The 17,394-nt window shown below is 34.1% G+C and overlaps 1 protein-coding gene across 1 annotated transcript in view; it reads left to right on the top strand.

Moving 5' to 3' along the window:
- Window positions 1–17,394, top strand: part of COL11A1 (collagen type XI alpha 1 chain) — a 207,965-nt gene that overhangs the window by 18,723 nt on the left and 171,848 nt on the right. Inside the window, exons 2-4 of the mRNA XM_059377355.1 lie at window positions 3,835–4,002; window positions 9,777–9,990; window positions 15,113–15,275. Coding sequence (XP_059233338.1) covers window positions 3,835–4,002; window positions 9,777–9,990; window positions 15,113–15,275 — 545 coding nt within the window. The remainder of the gene's footprint in view (window positions 1–3,834; window positions 4,003–9,776; window positions 9,991–15,112; window positions 15,276–17,394) is intronic.

The following is a 17,394-nucleotide window of genomic DNA, read 5'->3' as shown; positions in this document are numbered from 1 at the left end:
CTGTTGAACAAAATAACGTGCTAATAGGATACATCTGAAATTCTAATCATGGTTTGTGGTATCAGCTATTGGCAACATGGAAACTATTCCAATATTAAGGGCATTTAAGAATTGCTTTGAAAATGGAAATTTCACTTTTTTAGATGTATCGAGTTAAGCTACAACAATTACTGCTTTTAATCTTTAAACGGTTGGAGTTCAGTTAATAAAATATGAATAATAACTTTCCCGTATGCGTATAATGTATGTGTGTGTATGTATAAAATCATAGAATCCATATTAGGAGAATTTGTTAAATGCTACAATTATGAGATTAAATAACAGGCAGATTTCAAAGTCGCTTAATTTTTTACTTAGTTTATTTAAAGGAAAAAACTTTAAAACTTGATTAACTAAGTTTTGCATTTTTATAACTTGATATGCGTTTCTAGAAAAGGAAAAAAAATAGTTGAAATTTTTACCTTGTGTCCCTATTTTTAAATTGGTTTTTGAAGAGTGAATTATTTCATATAATGTGTCTCTACAAAGAATTCTGTGAGGCTTTAAAAATAGAGCCCTTATTTTGAATCCTGTAAAGGGAATGTGTTTTTATCACATTACTTTCAAAGGAAGAAGGAACAAATGTGACAAAATCTGTGCTCTTGAAAAGGTCATCCTGTGAAAAGATATTCTGGAGAGAAGGGACGTGTGATTTATTTTATGTATTATTTACCCATGAGCACTTGGGACCGTGACCATGAGACTGCATCCTTTTCTGCTTAGAGTTACAGCCTTCGTAACTCGGTTCAGTCAGTCCTTGAGTCTTGACCCTGCTATACTTTTGCTAATGGCCTCAGAGCAAGAAGATAAGATAAAATAAGCAGATAAGATGCTGTGACTTTTAGAAACAGTCTCTTTCAGAGTCATTTATACCCTGAAACATAAATTGAGTGTAATTTAAAACAAATATAAACATCGGGAATCAATTAAGTGTCTCAAGATAATCTTAGTATATTGTTTATGTTTTAAGTTTCTTTTATGGGGTATAGGAATAAAGGTGGCAAAATGGCAGGAGCCTGGATTTGATATTTGCCCAGATCTTAGGAGTGTCCTAAAGTTTGCTTTCTGATTCTCAATTCCTTCATCTGTACAGTGGGGAGCAGAACATATGCCCTGAAAAGCGTGTCAAGAGCTTAGCCTAGTGGCTGGCACATACTAGGCTTTCTAGACATAGAAGCCATTATAGTTATTACTTTCTTTTTGTTCTTTATGATAAGAGAAAGAAAGTTAAGAATGGTCAGGGGTTCCTACTGGCCTAAAAAAAATTGACCATCATGAGCAGAACTCCCGCAAAAAGGCTATTGAATGCAATGATTCTTTTAAATATTCCAAGGCTGAACTAGAGACAATCATATTTGATAGAGTTAAGGATTCCTTTGAAATGTCTGATTTCTATAAAGAAAAAGTTTTTTTAATTTCTTTTTAATAATTTGGAACCATATATACTATATTGGATAATATGTTGATTTTCATTCAGAGGCTTGATGAAATAGGCAGGTGGAGTATTGTTAAAGGAAGTATGCTTACCATACTCTAAAAAGGAAACCCGTAAAGCTTCATCCACATGTGTTTGTATGTATGGAAGTCAATACTCCTAAATCTTAATTAACTAAGGAAATGACCAAATATACATTGCTCACAAGCACTCATTCATTCATTCATTCATTCATTCTATAATGAACTGTTAGTCGTAAAAAAAATTACTACTTGAAATTATAATTTTCAAAAAACAACATCCTCTATGAAATGTGGTAAATTGTGATGGTATCTTTTGATTCTGAAATCAGAGTCCTTTTTCCATTCTCATTAAGTCCTCCCAGAAAAGTATATTTATAAAACACAATATATTTTGAAATTTGATTGCAATTCTATTCTGTTTTGTTTTTTAACTAACACCTGAACTTTTCAAATCAGTAATACTGGTTCACTTTCAGGCAGAAGTGATCTCTTTTCTTTCTGAACGGGAATCTAAAAACTTGCAGTAAGGACATCTGTCTCAAACATGCTCAGTAATACAATGGACAATGCATGGCCTTCTCTGAATGTTTTTATTTTTGAATAAGGAAAAAAAATCAATAGAACACGGGTCTATTGAGTGATACGCAGCCTGAAGTCTGTTTTTATAACAATGCTTATACCACATGATTCATGGTTTGGCTTGCTTAATGAATTAAGCACATATTAAGTTGTGGATCAGGGGGTCTGATATCTAAAACATTGTCCTTTTATGTCTGCTTTATTTCATATCGTGTAACATTTTGAAGGTTCATCCATGTGGTAGCATGTATCAGAACGTCATTGCTATTTATTACTGAATTCTATTCCATTGTATGCATGTACTGCATTTTGTTAATCTGTTCATGTATTGATAGAAATTTGGTTTGTTTCCACCTTTTGGCTATTGTGAATAACATTTCAGTGAGCGTTGGCACACAGGTATCAATTTAAGTAACAGCTTTCAGTTCTTTTGGGTATATACCTAGGAGTGGAATCACTTGGTAATATGGTAATTTCATGTTCAGTGTTCTGAGGAATATTGTATAATTCCACTTTTATGAAATTTTTAGAACAGTCAGCTTCATAGAGATAGAATATATATTATCAGTTACCAGAGCCTGGGCAGAGGTGGTGAATTGGGAGTTACCCCTCAGTGGTTACAGTTTCTGTTTCAGGTGATGAAAATGTCTTGGAAACAGATAGTGGTGATGGTTGCACAGCATTGTGAATGTAATTATGCTGCTGTACATGAATCGGTTAAAATGGCAAATTTTATGTTGTATGTATTTTACCCCAATTAAAAAAGTGAATAGCATAATATACCAAAATCAATGAATTATACATATTAAATGGGTGAATTACATGGCAAGTGAATTATATTCCAAAGAAACTGTTTAAAACATCAAGTTTATCCAAATGGATAGCAATTTATTAAATTTTTATCCAAAGATTACACTTTTATCCAAAGTCTCCCAGGACTTTCAATCTGAATCATGAAGCATGAAGCAACGTCCATGAAATACCCCGGCAAATTTAGAGGGTAAAAATCAACAAATTATACCTCAATATGCATATACATTCAAAGATACATAGCTACACAAGTACACACTATTCACACTGCTATATGCTTATATATAATTTGTAGATAACTAACATAGAGATGTACTCAAGACAAGAGTATTATGTTTGTTACCTATTCTTTATAACTTCTTTGTGTATACAATATGGCTTATTAATTACACATTTCATAATAATTATGTATAATATTGTGAATTCAAACCTTCAAAATCACCTTTATTTAGATTATGAATAGCTGAATAATAGATCTATTAGAAATTAATGGAATATGTCCAGATGCTGGCTTTCACTTTAATTCCAAATAATGCAATTATTTAGAATGATTAAGGACTTTATAAATTGTAACTGAGATGCATCAGACAGGATGTAAATTCACATATATTAAATTATATATTATATATAATATGTACTATATTACATATATATATAAAACATATATATTCTATATATTTGATTCTAAATCTACATATTTTCCCCACACATGAATATTTTCTGTTTGCTTTTCCATAATTTTATTCTTGATTTGACATATTTTGTATTTGAGGATTTCATAGTCTATAATTTATCTGCTGTTCCACTCCTCAGTCTCCTACCCAAATGTTAGGGAAGTATGGCAAGTAGCAGATTTGAGAAGTAGAATAACAAACTGTTTTATCTGTTAAGAATTCTCATTTTTATATTATTTGTTCACTTTTTTTTTTACTTTTAATTTATTTTCAGCTGCTCCAGTTGATGTTCTGAAAGCTCTAGATTTTCACAACTCTCCAGAGGGAATATCAAAAACAATGGGCTTTTGCACAAACAGAAAGAATTCACAAGGTTCGGATACTGCTTACAGAGTTTCAAAGCAAGCACAACTCAGTGCTCCAACAAAGCAGTTATTTTCAGGTATGTTCACTTGATTACTACAACTACTACTACTTTACAAATTATTATTGTTTCTTCTTATCATTCTCTATAATGCAAAATTATAGGGACAGATATAGTTCTTTCATATATGGGATGCTGAATACATTGTGGTCACTAAGGTGACTTATTGAAAATAACTAATGATTTAATGATTGCCAATTTTAACTCAGCACAATCACAGAAGATATACTCATTTGAAAATTTAATAATTTATTATTTATTGCAAGATGACAAAATATGAAAACAATATTTTATCTAGCTTATTTTTGCATATAACCATGTAGAATTTATTTATTAGGGGGATCATGACAACTTTACCCTTAATGACTACCCATGTGGATTGAATGGGCATGTGGTTTAGACATACTTAGTGATTTTCTTTCTAAAATTAATATAATTTACAATTGAAATTCTTCAGCAGATGTTATAAAACAGATTATTCTGTGTTATTTTTAGATCCTGTTCTTATCTCAAATATAGTAAAAGTTAGTCATATCTCATAGTTATAAGGAGATCTGGGACTAGAGATTTTGTAAATCTTTACCTGAAAAGTTTTGTAATGATATTGGAAAATACCTGGTGACTATTTCTATCTTTCTTTCCAAGACGGACTTAATAACACTCGTTATCTAATCATGGTAATGTAGGGAAATGGAGTTGAGTGATAAAACGACAATTTTTGAGCATCACATTGTGAAGGCAAGCAACTCCTTACAAGTCTGCTATTGGATACATGTCAATTATTTTTTCTTATAACTATACTAAATTGAATGTCCTCATCCTTACTTAACAGAGAGGGAATAGTTTCACTGAAATTCTTGGACTTGTCCAAATTACGAGGGGTCAGTATTTAATCCAGGTCTTGTCTATTGCCAAGACCATTATTCCCTATACTCTCAGGAGTTTCTTGTTGGTGCTTTGGGATCCTCAGAAATCATTTATCATTTAAACTCTTCATATTATCCTCTCTACTACCTTTATCTGAAGGGATTTGAATTCCCTATTTTCACATAAAACTGTTTCCTGACAACAGAAAAATTAAAAATGAAGGAACTAAAGAATTACAAAACAAGGTAGTGTATTTTTCATGGATGGACATTTTAAAGTGTTTTTGAAAACACATTTATTTTTATTAAACTGTTTTTCCTCCCAATTTTTCTTGTTTTGCTAGACGAAAGTAACAAACTGAAAATACAAAGAATATCAATGCATTAATTTTTCTGACTTTGAAAATAAAATGTTAGAATAGTTAAGTTCATAAAATATTTTTTTAAAAAATCAAGTTTAAAAGTTGCACATGTAAAAATTATGTTGCTTTTCTATTTATCTTCACTCTAATGCAGAAATAAGAAAGGGATGGGAATTTTCAAGAGGAAAAAAAAAAACAGTGAAAAATACACTCATGGAAAAGTTCTGGAAATACTCAGAAAGTTAGGGGTTTTGTTTGTTTGTTTGTTTGTTTTGTTTTGTTTTTAGAAAGTTAGTTTTAAATTTTTTATACTTTGGTTCATCCTATCAGGGTCAGTTTTTCTGCCTTCCAAATTGGTGGTTAGTTTGATTACTTCAATCACTTCTGTTGTGCTACTCAGAGTAAAAGAATGCGATGTATGCCTTTGGAATCTCCTTCCGTGAGAGTTAACAAAATTCCCTTAAATCAGTTTCTTTTTTTTTTTTTTTTTCACCTCATAACATTGTGCCTTAGGCATATAATTCTAATAATGAGTATTTCAGATATGAGGAGACACCTCTGATATGGACCTTATTTTTCCTCCCACACAAATGAATTTAAACTTGATCATCCTCCAGGGTAGAGCTTCTTGTCAAATAATGCAAAATGGCAGTTTTTTTTTTTTTTTTAAGATTTTATTTATTTATTTGACAGACAGAGATCACAAGTAAGCAGAGAGGCAGGTAGAGAGAGAAGAAGAGAAGCAGACTCCCTGCTGAGCAGAGAGCCAGCTGCCTGGCTTGATCCCAGGACCCTGGGATCATGACCTGGGCCAAGGCAGAGGCTTAACCCACTGAGCCACCCAGGCGCCCCAGATCAAAGATATTTTTAAAGTTAAAAAAAATCCAAAGCAAGTATTATTCTTTATCAAATTAGTAAAAAAGATCTTTGAAAAATTACTTGGAATAGTTTTTCTTCCATTATGGGAACATAATAGCAACTTCTTTTCTAATGAAGAAGGTAAGCAGTGGTAGTGGAAACTTCAGCACTGTTAGGAGTGGAGGATTGTCAGATAGCCACTGTAAAATTCTGTCTAATTAAGGTATGTGTCCTCTAAAGTCCTAACCTGAGACCTTTAATTTAACTGTCTGAGAACGTTGTACATGTGACCTGAATAGAAGCTATAGTTTTCAAATTCTTTTTTTTTTTTTTCAATTTTTAAAGATTTTTAAAAAGTTTATTTGACAAAAAGAGAGAGATCACAGGTAGGCAGAGAAGCAGGCAGAGGGAAAGGGGGAAGGGGAGGGGGAGGTGGAACTAGGCCCCCTGCTGAGCAAAGAGCCTGAGATCCTGACTTGAGCCAAGGGCAGAGGCTTAACCCATTGAGCCATCCAGTTGTCCCTGTAATTTGCAAATTCTATCTGCACTCTTTAGAACACCTGCTGCTCAACAGATACTATATAAGAAACTTAGTGTATATTGATCTCTGTCTTCATATCCATCTGGAAAGAAGAATATTTAAGCCCAAATTATAGATTAAGGATTAGAAATGTGAAGTATTTGAATATAATCATAGAACCAGTAAATGATGTGAGGCTGAGAGACAGTCCTGCCTTTTAAACTAAGCTGAGATTTCCTACTATGCAAAAATGACCTTCCCTACTCATTTTCAAAACTTGCTGATCACCAAGCTATATCCAAACAGGATTTTAGTTAAAGGGAGACATATTCCACATGGAAATCTAGTGACCACATCTAAAAAAAATGAAAATCAAATAATAAAGTTTTGTGCCTTTTTCATATAAAATTTATTCATGCATGCATTATCTATTGATACTACAGACCATTTTGAGAATCACTATTGAACTTGATACATTCAGTGTGAATTATGATTATTGCATGTATATAATTTATGTATACATGTGTATCAAAAGTATTAATAGCATTTCTTTCTTTAACAAAAGCATCCAGGGGCGCCTGGGTGGCTCAGTGGGTTAAGCCTCTGCCTTCGGCTCAGGTCATGATCCCAGGGGCCTGGGATCGAGTCCCGCATTGGGCTCTCTGCTCAGCAGGGAGCCTGCTTCTCCTCATCTCTCTCTCTGTCTGTCTCTGTTCCTATTTGTGATCTCTCTCTCTGTCAAATAAATAAATAAAATCTTAAAAAAAAAGTTAAAAAAAAAAGCATCCAACAGAGAGATGCTTTATTTTTAGTTTGAATTTATATATTTCAAAACATATTTAAGTTGAAATATTTCAATTTTACTTTATCATGTATACTGATCACTGTTATTTTAGATAACATTTCTTATAGTAAGTGGTTGCATTTCTGTTGTTGAATTAATATCATAGTGAATTCTTTCTGAGACATTTAGTCAGTTATGGACAACTTTGTTTAATGTCTTATAGGGAAGAAACTAAGGTGGGATGCCTAGATTAGACTGAATATTTTGACATCAAATCATGATTCTTTAGGTAACTAAGTTTTCTTTTTTAAAGGTCATAACTTAAAGATTATAATTAAAATCTTATTGCCTAATTTTAAATTGGAAAATAGTTCTGTAATTGAAAAACTTTGCTCATTAGTGTGGTTAGCAGCTGATCATTTCAAAAGTTGTGCTGTACAAATTGGATGATTGATTAGAATTTTCTATAATCTATTTCTAATAGGAATATATTCTTTCTGAAAATTTCTTTTTCCTTAAATGTCTTTATGCAGACATTAATTCATCATGTTTTTGCAAAAATAAAAAAACATTTTCCCGTAACTCACAATATTTTAGCATCTTTTTTTTCTCAGTGTAGAGATACTTGAATAATGTACATCTAGGGAAAGAACTCCTATGATTTTCAACACTCTGAGTTACCTTTTTGAAGAAAAGGTTTATTTTCTATGGAGCTTTTTCAATAACAGGCTAAATTACCTACCTAGATTTTTATTTATAGTATAAGCAGGTAAAACTTGTTGTATTAATTTATGTGTTTTATTACCTTTTCATTTTATTTATATGATTATTTTCCTTCTGTTGATTTACAGAAATACAAAATTAGATGTCTTTATGACACTTAAATGAAACAAAACTATATATATATGTATAGTTCTTATTTTTTCCTGTGATAGCAAAGTTTTTATGACCTATTTGTGATATACCAAAGTTTTTGATAAATTATTTTAAAAATTAAAAATAAGAGTTTTAAGTAAACATAAATACTTTTTAGTTTTTATAAATCTATTTATCTAGATATAGATAGATATGGATAAAGATAAAGATATAGATACAGATATAAATAGATATTACAGAACTAAGTAGTTAACATTAAGTGACTGCTTTCTCTATGACATACTCTTATTTAATTTCCACATTTTAAATAACTTCAATTTCATAAAATGTTTCCTAATACTTTAAGTGGCTACTTATGCTATATAAGTGTTTTATATTTTTTTTAGCCAGTCCCAACCATTGTAGGCCATATTAATATTTTAGGATTATAAGTAGTGTTCTGGTGGATTGACATATCTTTACACATAAGCATTATTCCTATTTCAATAAATTCTTAGAAGTGGAATTGCTTGTCTAATATAATCTTTTGAATTTGACTCTATGGAAGTTATATTCATAGTATTTTTACCATGTAGAATAGAATTCAGAATGAATGGCTTGAATATGGATGTTCCTGTCCCAGATATCTCTGATCACACATGCACAGATAGTCCACTTCTGCATATGGAAAACTTTCTAACTGAAATAATCTCCTTCTTCAAACAATAATGTCTGCTTACATTCCAGGATAGTAAGATATATATGTACAAGTATTTTTGAAGAATAAATTGTGGAATTTAATATGCAATGTTTTAATAAAAATACATGAGTAGACATTGTTTAACTATCTGAGATATATTTGTGATAATCATTTAACTGATATATTTATTTAATAAATACTTACTAAGCACTTATGTAGATTTGGCCCCATTCTGGATATTTGGAGTATGATGGTAAGAGGAGAAAAAAAAGAAAAAAATAAAGAGATAGTCCTCTTGAATTTAGAAAAAAATTAACCAAGTATCTAACAATTATGATGTATAATGACATAAGCTTTTTATTAGTGAAACTGCCTTTGTGTGATAGGAAAAACTGATCAGAAACTCTTTAACTTTTGAGGGATGACTTAAGTACCTTCATATATTGTGTCCTTAGAGCACTTTCTTTAAAGAGAGGGTGCCATAGATCAGACAAGGATGAAAATACAAATCTTATACAAAAAGTGGTACTTTCATATTTTAAAAGTTTTTCTTGTATATTTAATGCACTAGCACCATGGTCAATCTTGTTTCCTAACTTTGAATTTAATTTTACATAATCATTGTGCTTTAAATGAGTGGCTTTAAAGTTTGAACTTAGCTTGGGCAATTATAGCAGAGAAAGCTTATTATCATCTCCTTCCCATTTGTTTTTTAACCTTAATCGTTATGACTGTTTGAATTTACATGACTTATTATGGCCGCCTACAAAGTTAAAAAAAAAAATAGGGTGATCCAGGAATAATTTGAGAATATGTAATTTTTGACCCTTTGACTTTCTCTTCTCAGGAGGAAATTTTCCAGAAGATTTTTCAATATTATTTACAATAAAACCCAAAAAAGGAATTCAGTCTTTCCTTTTATCTATATATAATGAGCACGGTATTCAGCAAATTGGTGTTGAGGTTGGGAGATCACCTGTTTTCCTGTTTGAAGACCACACTGGAAAACCTGCCCCAGAAGACTATCCCCTCTTCAGAACTGTTAACATTGCTGATGGGAAGTAAGTAATATAATAATCCAATGTTATAACTGTATTGAAAGCAATTATTTCATTTAACCATTCAAGAAATATTCATAAAGTGTGATGCAGTTTTTCTAGAGCTTGGAGACACATAAATGAATGAAACATAACATACCTAATTTTACATAGTTTCTTTTGCAGTCTGGGTGGACAAATGATGTCCAATTAAAAAAAAAAATATATATATATATATATATATATATATATATATATATATATTAGTAAAGAGCATATCAGGTGGTGATAAGTGAGAGAGATAGAAATAGAGCAGTGGAGAGGATAGGGAATCGTGGTGGAGGGTGCAATTTTAAGGAATGAGATCAGGGAAAATCTCACTAAGATGGTGACTGGTGAATGGGGTGCCTGAGTGTCTCAGTCATGAAGCATCTGCCTCCAGCTCAGGTCATGATCCCATCTACCTGCTCAGTGGAAAGCCTGCTTCTCTCCCTCCCACTCCCCCTGTTGTGTTCTCTCTCTTGCTGTGTGTCTCTTTCTGTCAAATAAATTAATAAAAATCTTTAAAAAAAAAATAAAGGTCACTTCCCAACTCTGACCTTAAAAAAAAAAAAAAAAAGATAGAAGGAGGTGACTGGTGACGAATCTGGGGTGCATGCCCTGCCGATAACTAAAAGTATATGCTATTCCAGGAGAAGGGGAAGCGAATACACAGCCTCTGATTCCAGGTGTGACTGATTTGGTCTAAGCGATGTCAAGGATACCAGCATGGCAGGAGCAGAGCGGAATGATGAGGATGGAGAAGCCATGGGAGGCCAAAGGGCATAACACTTTGTAGATGGCTATAAGCATTCTGCATTCCATCTGGAGTAAAATGCAAGTCGCTGCAGACATTTTGAGCAGAGGAATGACCTGCTTTGATTTACTTATTATTAAGCATGTTAATACTGACAATCATAAGAAGCTTTTTATAATGCTTGATCGGTGCTATATACTGTTTGAAGCACTTTATACATAGTCAATTCATTTAATTTTTCACTCTTTGAAGAAAATAATGTTAATAAACCCATTTTATAGAAAAGTGGACTGAGGTACAGAAAGTTTAAGTGACTTTCCTGAGGTGATATATTTCCAAAGTGGCAGAGGTAGGATTTGAACTTAGATAGTTAGACTACCTAGTAATCATCATACTCTTCTCAAAACCATGCTGGATTCTAAATTCTGCATTGAGAATATTACCTTTCACTTAGAGAGCAGCTAAATGTGCATTAAATAAATGTGCATTAAATTTACCTGGTGGGGCGCCTAGGTGACTCAGTCAGTTAAGCATCGGCCTTCGACTCAGGGTCCTAACGTTGAGCTCCGCATTGGGCCCCCTGCTCGGAGGGCACTTGCATCTCCCTCTCCTTCCTGCTTGTGCTCTCTCTTGCTATTTCTCTCTCACAAATAAATAAATAAAATCTTAAAAAAAAATTTACTTGGTATTTTATTGCTGAATCTAGGCTCCTAAAACTAGCCTTATCTGAAATATGACACTTAGTTACAGGTGTAAGAAGGAAATAGCAGTGCAGATGGAAAAAAAATGTATATCCACACTCAGTGTATCCTTGTCAGGACCATGGAGAAAACTTCACCTCTGTGGCAGGAAAAACTAAGATTTATGAGCAATTTACATACTGTCCTTATTAGTTAATATGAAAAGTGATGATATGAAAATATCAGGGTAAGGAATTTAAGGGTATACTGTTTTCAATAGAATATCTCTTTAATATGGTTGCATTGAGCAAAGGCATGTTGGATGTGAAGGAGTGGACTATGTGGGGTTATGGAGAAAGAATGTTTCCAGCAGAGTGAAGAACACATGCAAAGAATGGTAAAGACACAGCAGTGTGGCTCTTGTGCAGGCAGCGAGAAAGCAAAAATTGGGTGTGAGGTCAGAGAGCCAGGGCACACCCATGTGAAGCAGAGTAAGGACTTCAGCTTTTTACTAAGAATATCAGATGGTTTTTAGCAAGGCAGAGACTTGATCTGATTTGTATTGTTTTTATTTTATTATGTTATCTACTGTATGTCACCGTACAATACATCATTAGTTTTTTTTTAATTTTAAATTTTTAATATTTTTATAAACATATAATGTATTTTTATCCCCAGGTCTGTGAATCGCCAGGTTTACACTTCACAGCACTCACCATAGCACATACCCTCCCCAATGTCCATAACCCCACCACCCTCTTCCTCCCCCTATCCCCTTCCTGTTTCATTTATTCTTTTCCTACCCCCCAAACCCTCCATGTTGCATCTCCACTTCCTCATATCAGGGAGATCATATGATAGTTGTCTTTCTCTGATTGACTTATATCACTAAGCATGATACCCTCTAGTTCCATCCACGTCGTTGCAAATGGCAAGATTTCATTTCTTTTGATGGCTGCATAGTATTCCATTGTCAATACATCATTAGTTTTTGATGTAGTGTTCCATGATTCATTGTTTGCATATAACACCCAGTGCTCCATGTAATACATGCCCTCCTTAATAGCCACCACCAGACTCACCCATCCCTCCACCCCCTCCCTCTAAAACCCTAAGTACGCTTCCTGGGGTTCATAGTCTCTCATGGTCCATCTCCCCCCTTGATTTCACCCCCTTCATTTTTCCCTTCCTTCTCCTAATGTCTTCTGCACTATTCCTTATGTTCCACAAATGAGTGAAATCATATGATAATTGTCTTTCTTTTTTGACTTATTTCACTCAGCATAATCTCCTTCATTTCCATCCATGTTGATGCAAATGGTAGATATTCATCCTTTCTGATGCTGAGTAATATTCCATTGTATATATGAACCACATCTTTATCCATTCATCTGTTGAAGGGCATCTCATCTCCTTCCTCAGTTTGGCTATTGTGGACACTGCTGCTATGAACATTGGGGTACATTGTGCCCCTTCTTTTTACTATATCTGTATCTTTGGGGTAAATACCCAGTAGCGCAATTGCTGGAGTTATATTTTTTTTTTAATTTTTTTTTAAAGATTTTTCTTTTTTTAATTTGACAGACAGATCACAAGTAGGCAGAAAGGCAGGTAGAGAGAGAGGAGGAGGATGCAGGCTTCCTGCTGGGCAGAGAGCCCGATGCGGGACTCGATCCCAGGACCCTGAGATCATGACCTGAGCTGAAGGCAGAGCTTTAACCACTGAGCCACCCAAGCTTCCCTGGAGTTGTATTTTAAAATGGTCACTACATTTTTAATTTTTTGTGGAATCTCAACATGGTTTTCCTTATTTGTGGAACATAAGGAATAACATGGAGGACATTAGGAGAAGGAAAGGAAAAGTAAATTGGGGAAGTCAGAGGGAGAAACGAAGCATGAGAGACTGTGGACTCTGAGAAACGAACTCAGGGTTTTGGAAGAGAGGGGTATGGGGGATGGGTGAGCCTCGTGGTATTGAGGAGGGTGCATATTGCGAGGAGCACTGGGCATGGTGCATAAACAATCTTGGAGCACTGAAAAAAAATAAAATTAAGCTGTTAAAAAGTTTTTAAAAATGAACACCATAGGTAAGGAAAAAAAAGATAAAATAAATGGTTACTCTGGTTGCATGAACGTGGAGGCAGAGACTAGTTAGGAGTCTAGATGAGAGAACTTGAAGATTGGGTAGTCAATAGACACTGGATTCTGTATATACATTGAATATAAGGATTTTCTGATAATGTGAGTATAAAATATATGAAAAAGGGATTAAGACTGACTCTAAAACTTAGGGGTGGTTTAGTATTTTAATACCATGATTATGATGTATCATTATCATCCGAGCTGAAATTAATCAACAGTAAGATCAAGTTCAGAGTCCTAATCAGCTTTTAACAGTGGAAATCATTTTTATTTTCTGCTAATGAAAAGCACATACGTACAACGGCAGAGATGGTTTAACTTAAGACACAGGCTTCTTGGCAGAAATACGTGTAAATTTTACTCTCACAGTATTAGGTGGCTCCAAAATAAATCTCTGCGCAATTCAAACTAAGCAGACTCCTGTGCTAGTTGAATGTGCTATGGAAAGACCAAAGATTAAGTATATATGGAAATATACTTGGTCCTCATCAGTAGCCATGCCAAGTCACATGAAAGGCATTTAGGAAGGCTCCTGCAATTTTTTGGGTATTTTATTTTATGGATGTAGTCCTAGACACTTCTGCAATATTAATCTAGAATTTTTCATTTGGAAAAAAAAAATAAAATATAAACCAGAGTGGCTCGCAAAATCCAAGTGAACCTCACTCAGTGGTTTATGTTAGCACCAGATATTGTTAATAAAACCCACCATTTTACAGTAAGATTAGGGTTTATATGTTTCCAAAGGGCTGACCATGTCTACCCCTGAAGCCTGTCATCGCCGCCCTGAATTAGCTGAAGCAGTAGCTTTCCCGTGAATGGAGACTCTCACTCCACACATGCGCTGACTATGCTTTCTTTCAGTGCTCCCACTTCCTGCCAACCCTGGAAAGAAGGAGAGATATTGTGTCTCAGTTTTGGATCCTGCCCACAGGAGTGATCTATAACTGTCTTGAAATTAAAGTGGAAAAAGAAACGAAAGCACTTGAAATAAATGTGAATAAGGACAGAGGAGCACATTGTGTTGTACAATTAGGACGTTCAGTTGTTCCAGATGGAGCAGTCATTCAGTTAGTAGACATACCCTTCTACAGTTCATCTCAGGGGATCTCTAGAGAAAAAAAAAAATTAAGTGGAATTCCATTTGGAAGAAAGCATTTACGTACATAGAAACTATTACTTACCGTGTATCCCACCCCTGATCTCTATCAAATACACTCATCAGGACATGATGAGATTAAGCTTTTGTTACAACCACACAAAGTGAACCAAAGGATGGGTACTTCCTTATCAGCATAGACAGCCACCCCTGATGTGAATTTCATACTGTTTGTGTCCTTTTTACTACCTAATACTCTTCTGGGTAAATAGTAAGTAGTCACCTGTTAACGGATTGATTAAAAAATGAGCCTACATTTTGGACAATTTCAGCTCACTTTCACAATTTAAAGTACATCGTATTTTTAACCTGAATAATGATGACAACATTGTCTTTGAAGCCTACAAAAGAATAACTTGGCTTTTTTAGGTGGCATCGAGTAGCAATCAGCGTGGAGAAGAAAACTGTGACAATGATTGTTGATTGTAAGAAAAAAACCACAAAACCACTTGATAGAAGTGAGAGAGCAATTGTTGACACCAATGGAATCACGGTGTTTGGAACAAGGATTCTGGATGAAGAAGTTTTTGAGGTAAACATAAATCAGAGTTTACTTGACGTTGAATATCGTTAAATCAGATGAACTGTGTTAATAACAGTTACAATCAAGATACGTGATAGAGCCACGTTGAAAACGAAAGGGTGACCTACTTTCTTCTCCTGCGGGTGTAGTGGTGATGTTTTTTATTGTTGGTTAAGAGAATGAGTAGACAATGATGGCTGTAAGGACTGGGAAACAGAGAGATTGGTTGATTTGAACACAGGCAGGCTATTCTCCTGCGAAGGGCAAATGGCTTCACTCTCGGTACTTTGCATTATTTTCTTTGGAGAAAAGAACATTTTCTTCACTTCCTTCTCTGGGAGATTAATTTAGGGAAATGTACAAGTCAGATATTCTGCCTTTCTCTGTTCTTTGTTAACATTTCCAAGGTATAAAATAGAGTTCATATTGCGAAAGCTGAATGTATGTTTTTAAAAATCACTTCTTTAATAATACGAAGGTTGTAGTAAAAAGTTTCCTTCCAGTCATAATTCACCAATTAATGATCATCACATTCTTTCTTTTAATCCTTCCATCATTGGATTTGGTAGTTTGTCCTTTAATTTTCATTTAGTCAGTTATTAACAGAACAAACAGACCTGAATCCTGACCCCATAAAAGGATTCACTCCTCAGATAATACTCTGTACTGTGATCTGCTTTTATACAATTTCTGCATAATTTATTTTTCAAAGTATAATAAAGCTCTGTATTATATTACAAATTAATAGGCAAGATTAACATGGAAGATTTTCTGTATTTGGTTGTTAGTGAATATAACACATAGACACAGACAGTATTTTTCACAGAAAGAACAATGTACATTTGGTGCAGGAAGATATTACATTCCTGTACTTATATACATAAACTGTGGCACAATTTTAAATATAATTAACATTTGTCACACTTTCAGTTGAGATTCTGTTTCTGACTGTTTTCAACCTGTGTATACCTAAGTCTTTGACTCAATACAAAATGTTTTTAACACATTATATTATATTAAATTAAATGATAAACTCATTCAGCAATACATAATAATATACTCTCAGATCTTCCAATATCATGTATTGATTACACACAAGTGATAAATATTTATTCTATGAATATTGTAAAGAAAACTTAATATCGAGTCTAGCAAAGTTCTATTTTATTTTTATTTTTTGAAAGATTTTATTTATTTATTTGGCACACAGAAAGAGATCACAGTAGGCAGAGAGGCAGGTGGGGAGGTAGGGGGAAGCAGGCTCCCCGCTGAGCAGAGAGCCCGTGCAGGACTCAAACCCAGGACCCTGAGATCATGACCTGAGCCGAAGGCAGAGGCTTAACCCACTGAGCCACCTAGGCACCCCAAAGTTCTATTTTTTTAAAATTTTTTTTTAAAGATTTTATTTATTTATTTGACAGAAGAGAGATCAGAAGCAGGTAGAGAGGCAGGCAGAGAGAGAGAAGGAAGCAGGCTCCCGGCTGAGCAGAGAGCCCCACGCGGGGCTCGATCCCAGGACCTTGCGATCATGACCCGAGCTGAAGGCAGCGGCTTAACCCACTGAGCCACCCAGGCGCCCCATCTATTTTAAAATTAAACTACAAAACATCAGTTTCATAGACTAAATTTGTTTTTGTAATACACACAACCTTATTTTCTGGCAACATAAATGAGTAATATGGATGAACTATATCAGTGGATGGTTTCATTTCATATATTCATTTAGTCTATTGCTATACATAGTTACAGGCCTTCTGGAACTTAAGCAATGGAAATTAAGATTAAACTTTGTTAATCATAAATGGTAAGAATATATAAGAGGAAATACAGTAGGGATGCCTGGGTGGCTCGTTGGTTGAACATCTGACTCCTGATATTGGCTCAGGTCATGATCTCGAGGTCGTGGGATCGAGCCCCCGTGTCTGGCTCCGTGCTCAGCGCAGCATGGAGTCTGCTTGAGATCTCCCTCTGCCCCGCCCCTCTCCTCATGCTTGCATACACACTCTCTCTCAAATAAATAAATGAAATAATTCTTTAAAAAAAAAGAAATACAGAAGAGAAAAAATTAACATTAATTAATATCTCTTAAAAATATAAATTAATTATGAATACTCACAGAATTTACCAC

Source organism: Mustela nigripes, chromosome 14 (assembly GCF_022355385.1).
Source record: "Mustela nigripes isolate SB6536 chromosome 14, MUSNIG.SB6536, whole genome shotgun sequence".
Lineage (NCBI taxonomy): Eukaryota > Metazoa > Chordata > Mammalia > Carnivora > Mustelidae > Mustela > Mustela nigripes.
The sequence above is the reverse complement of the archived record's forward strand: the minus strand, read 5'-3'. Positions and strand labels throughout refer to the sequence as shown.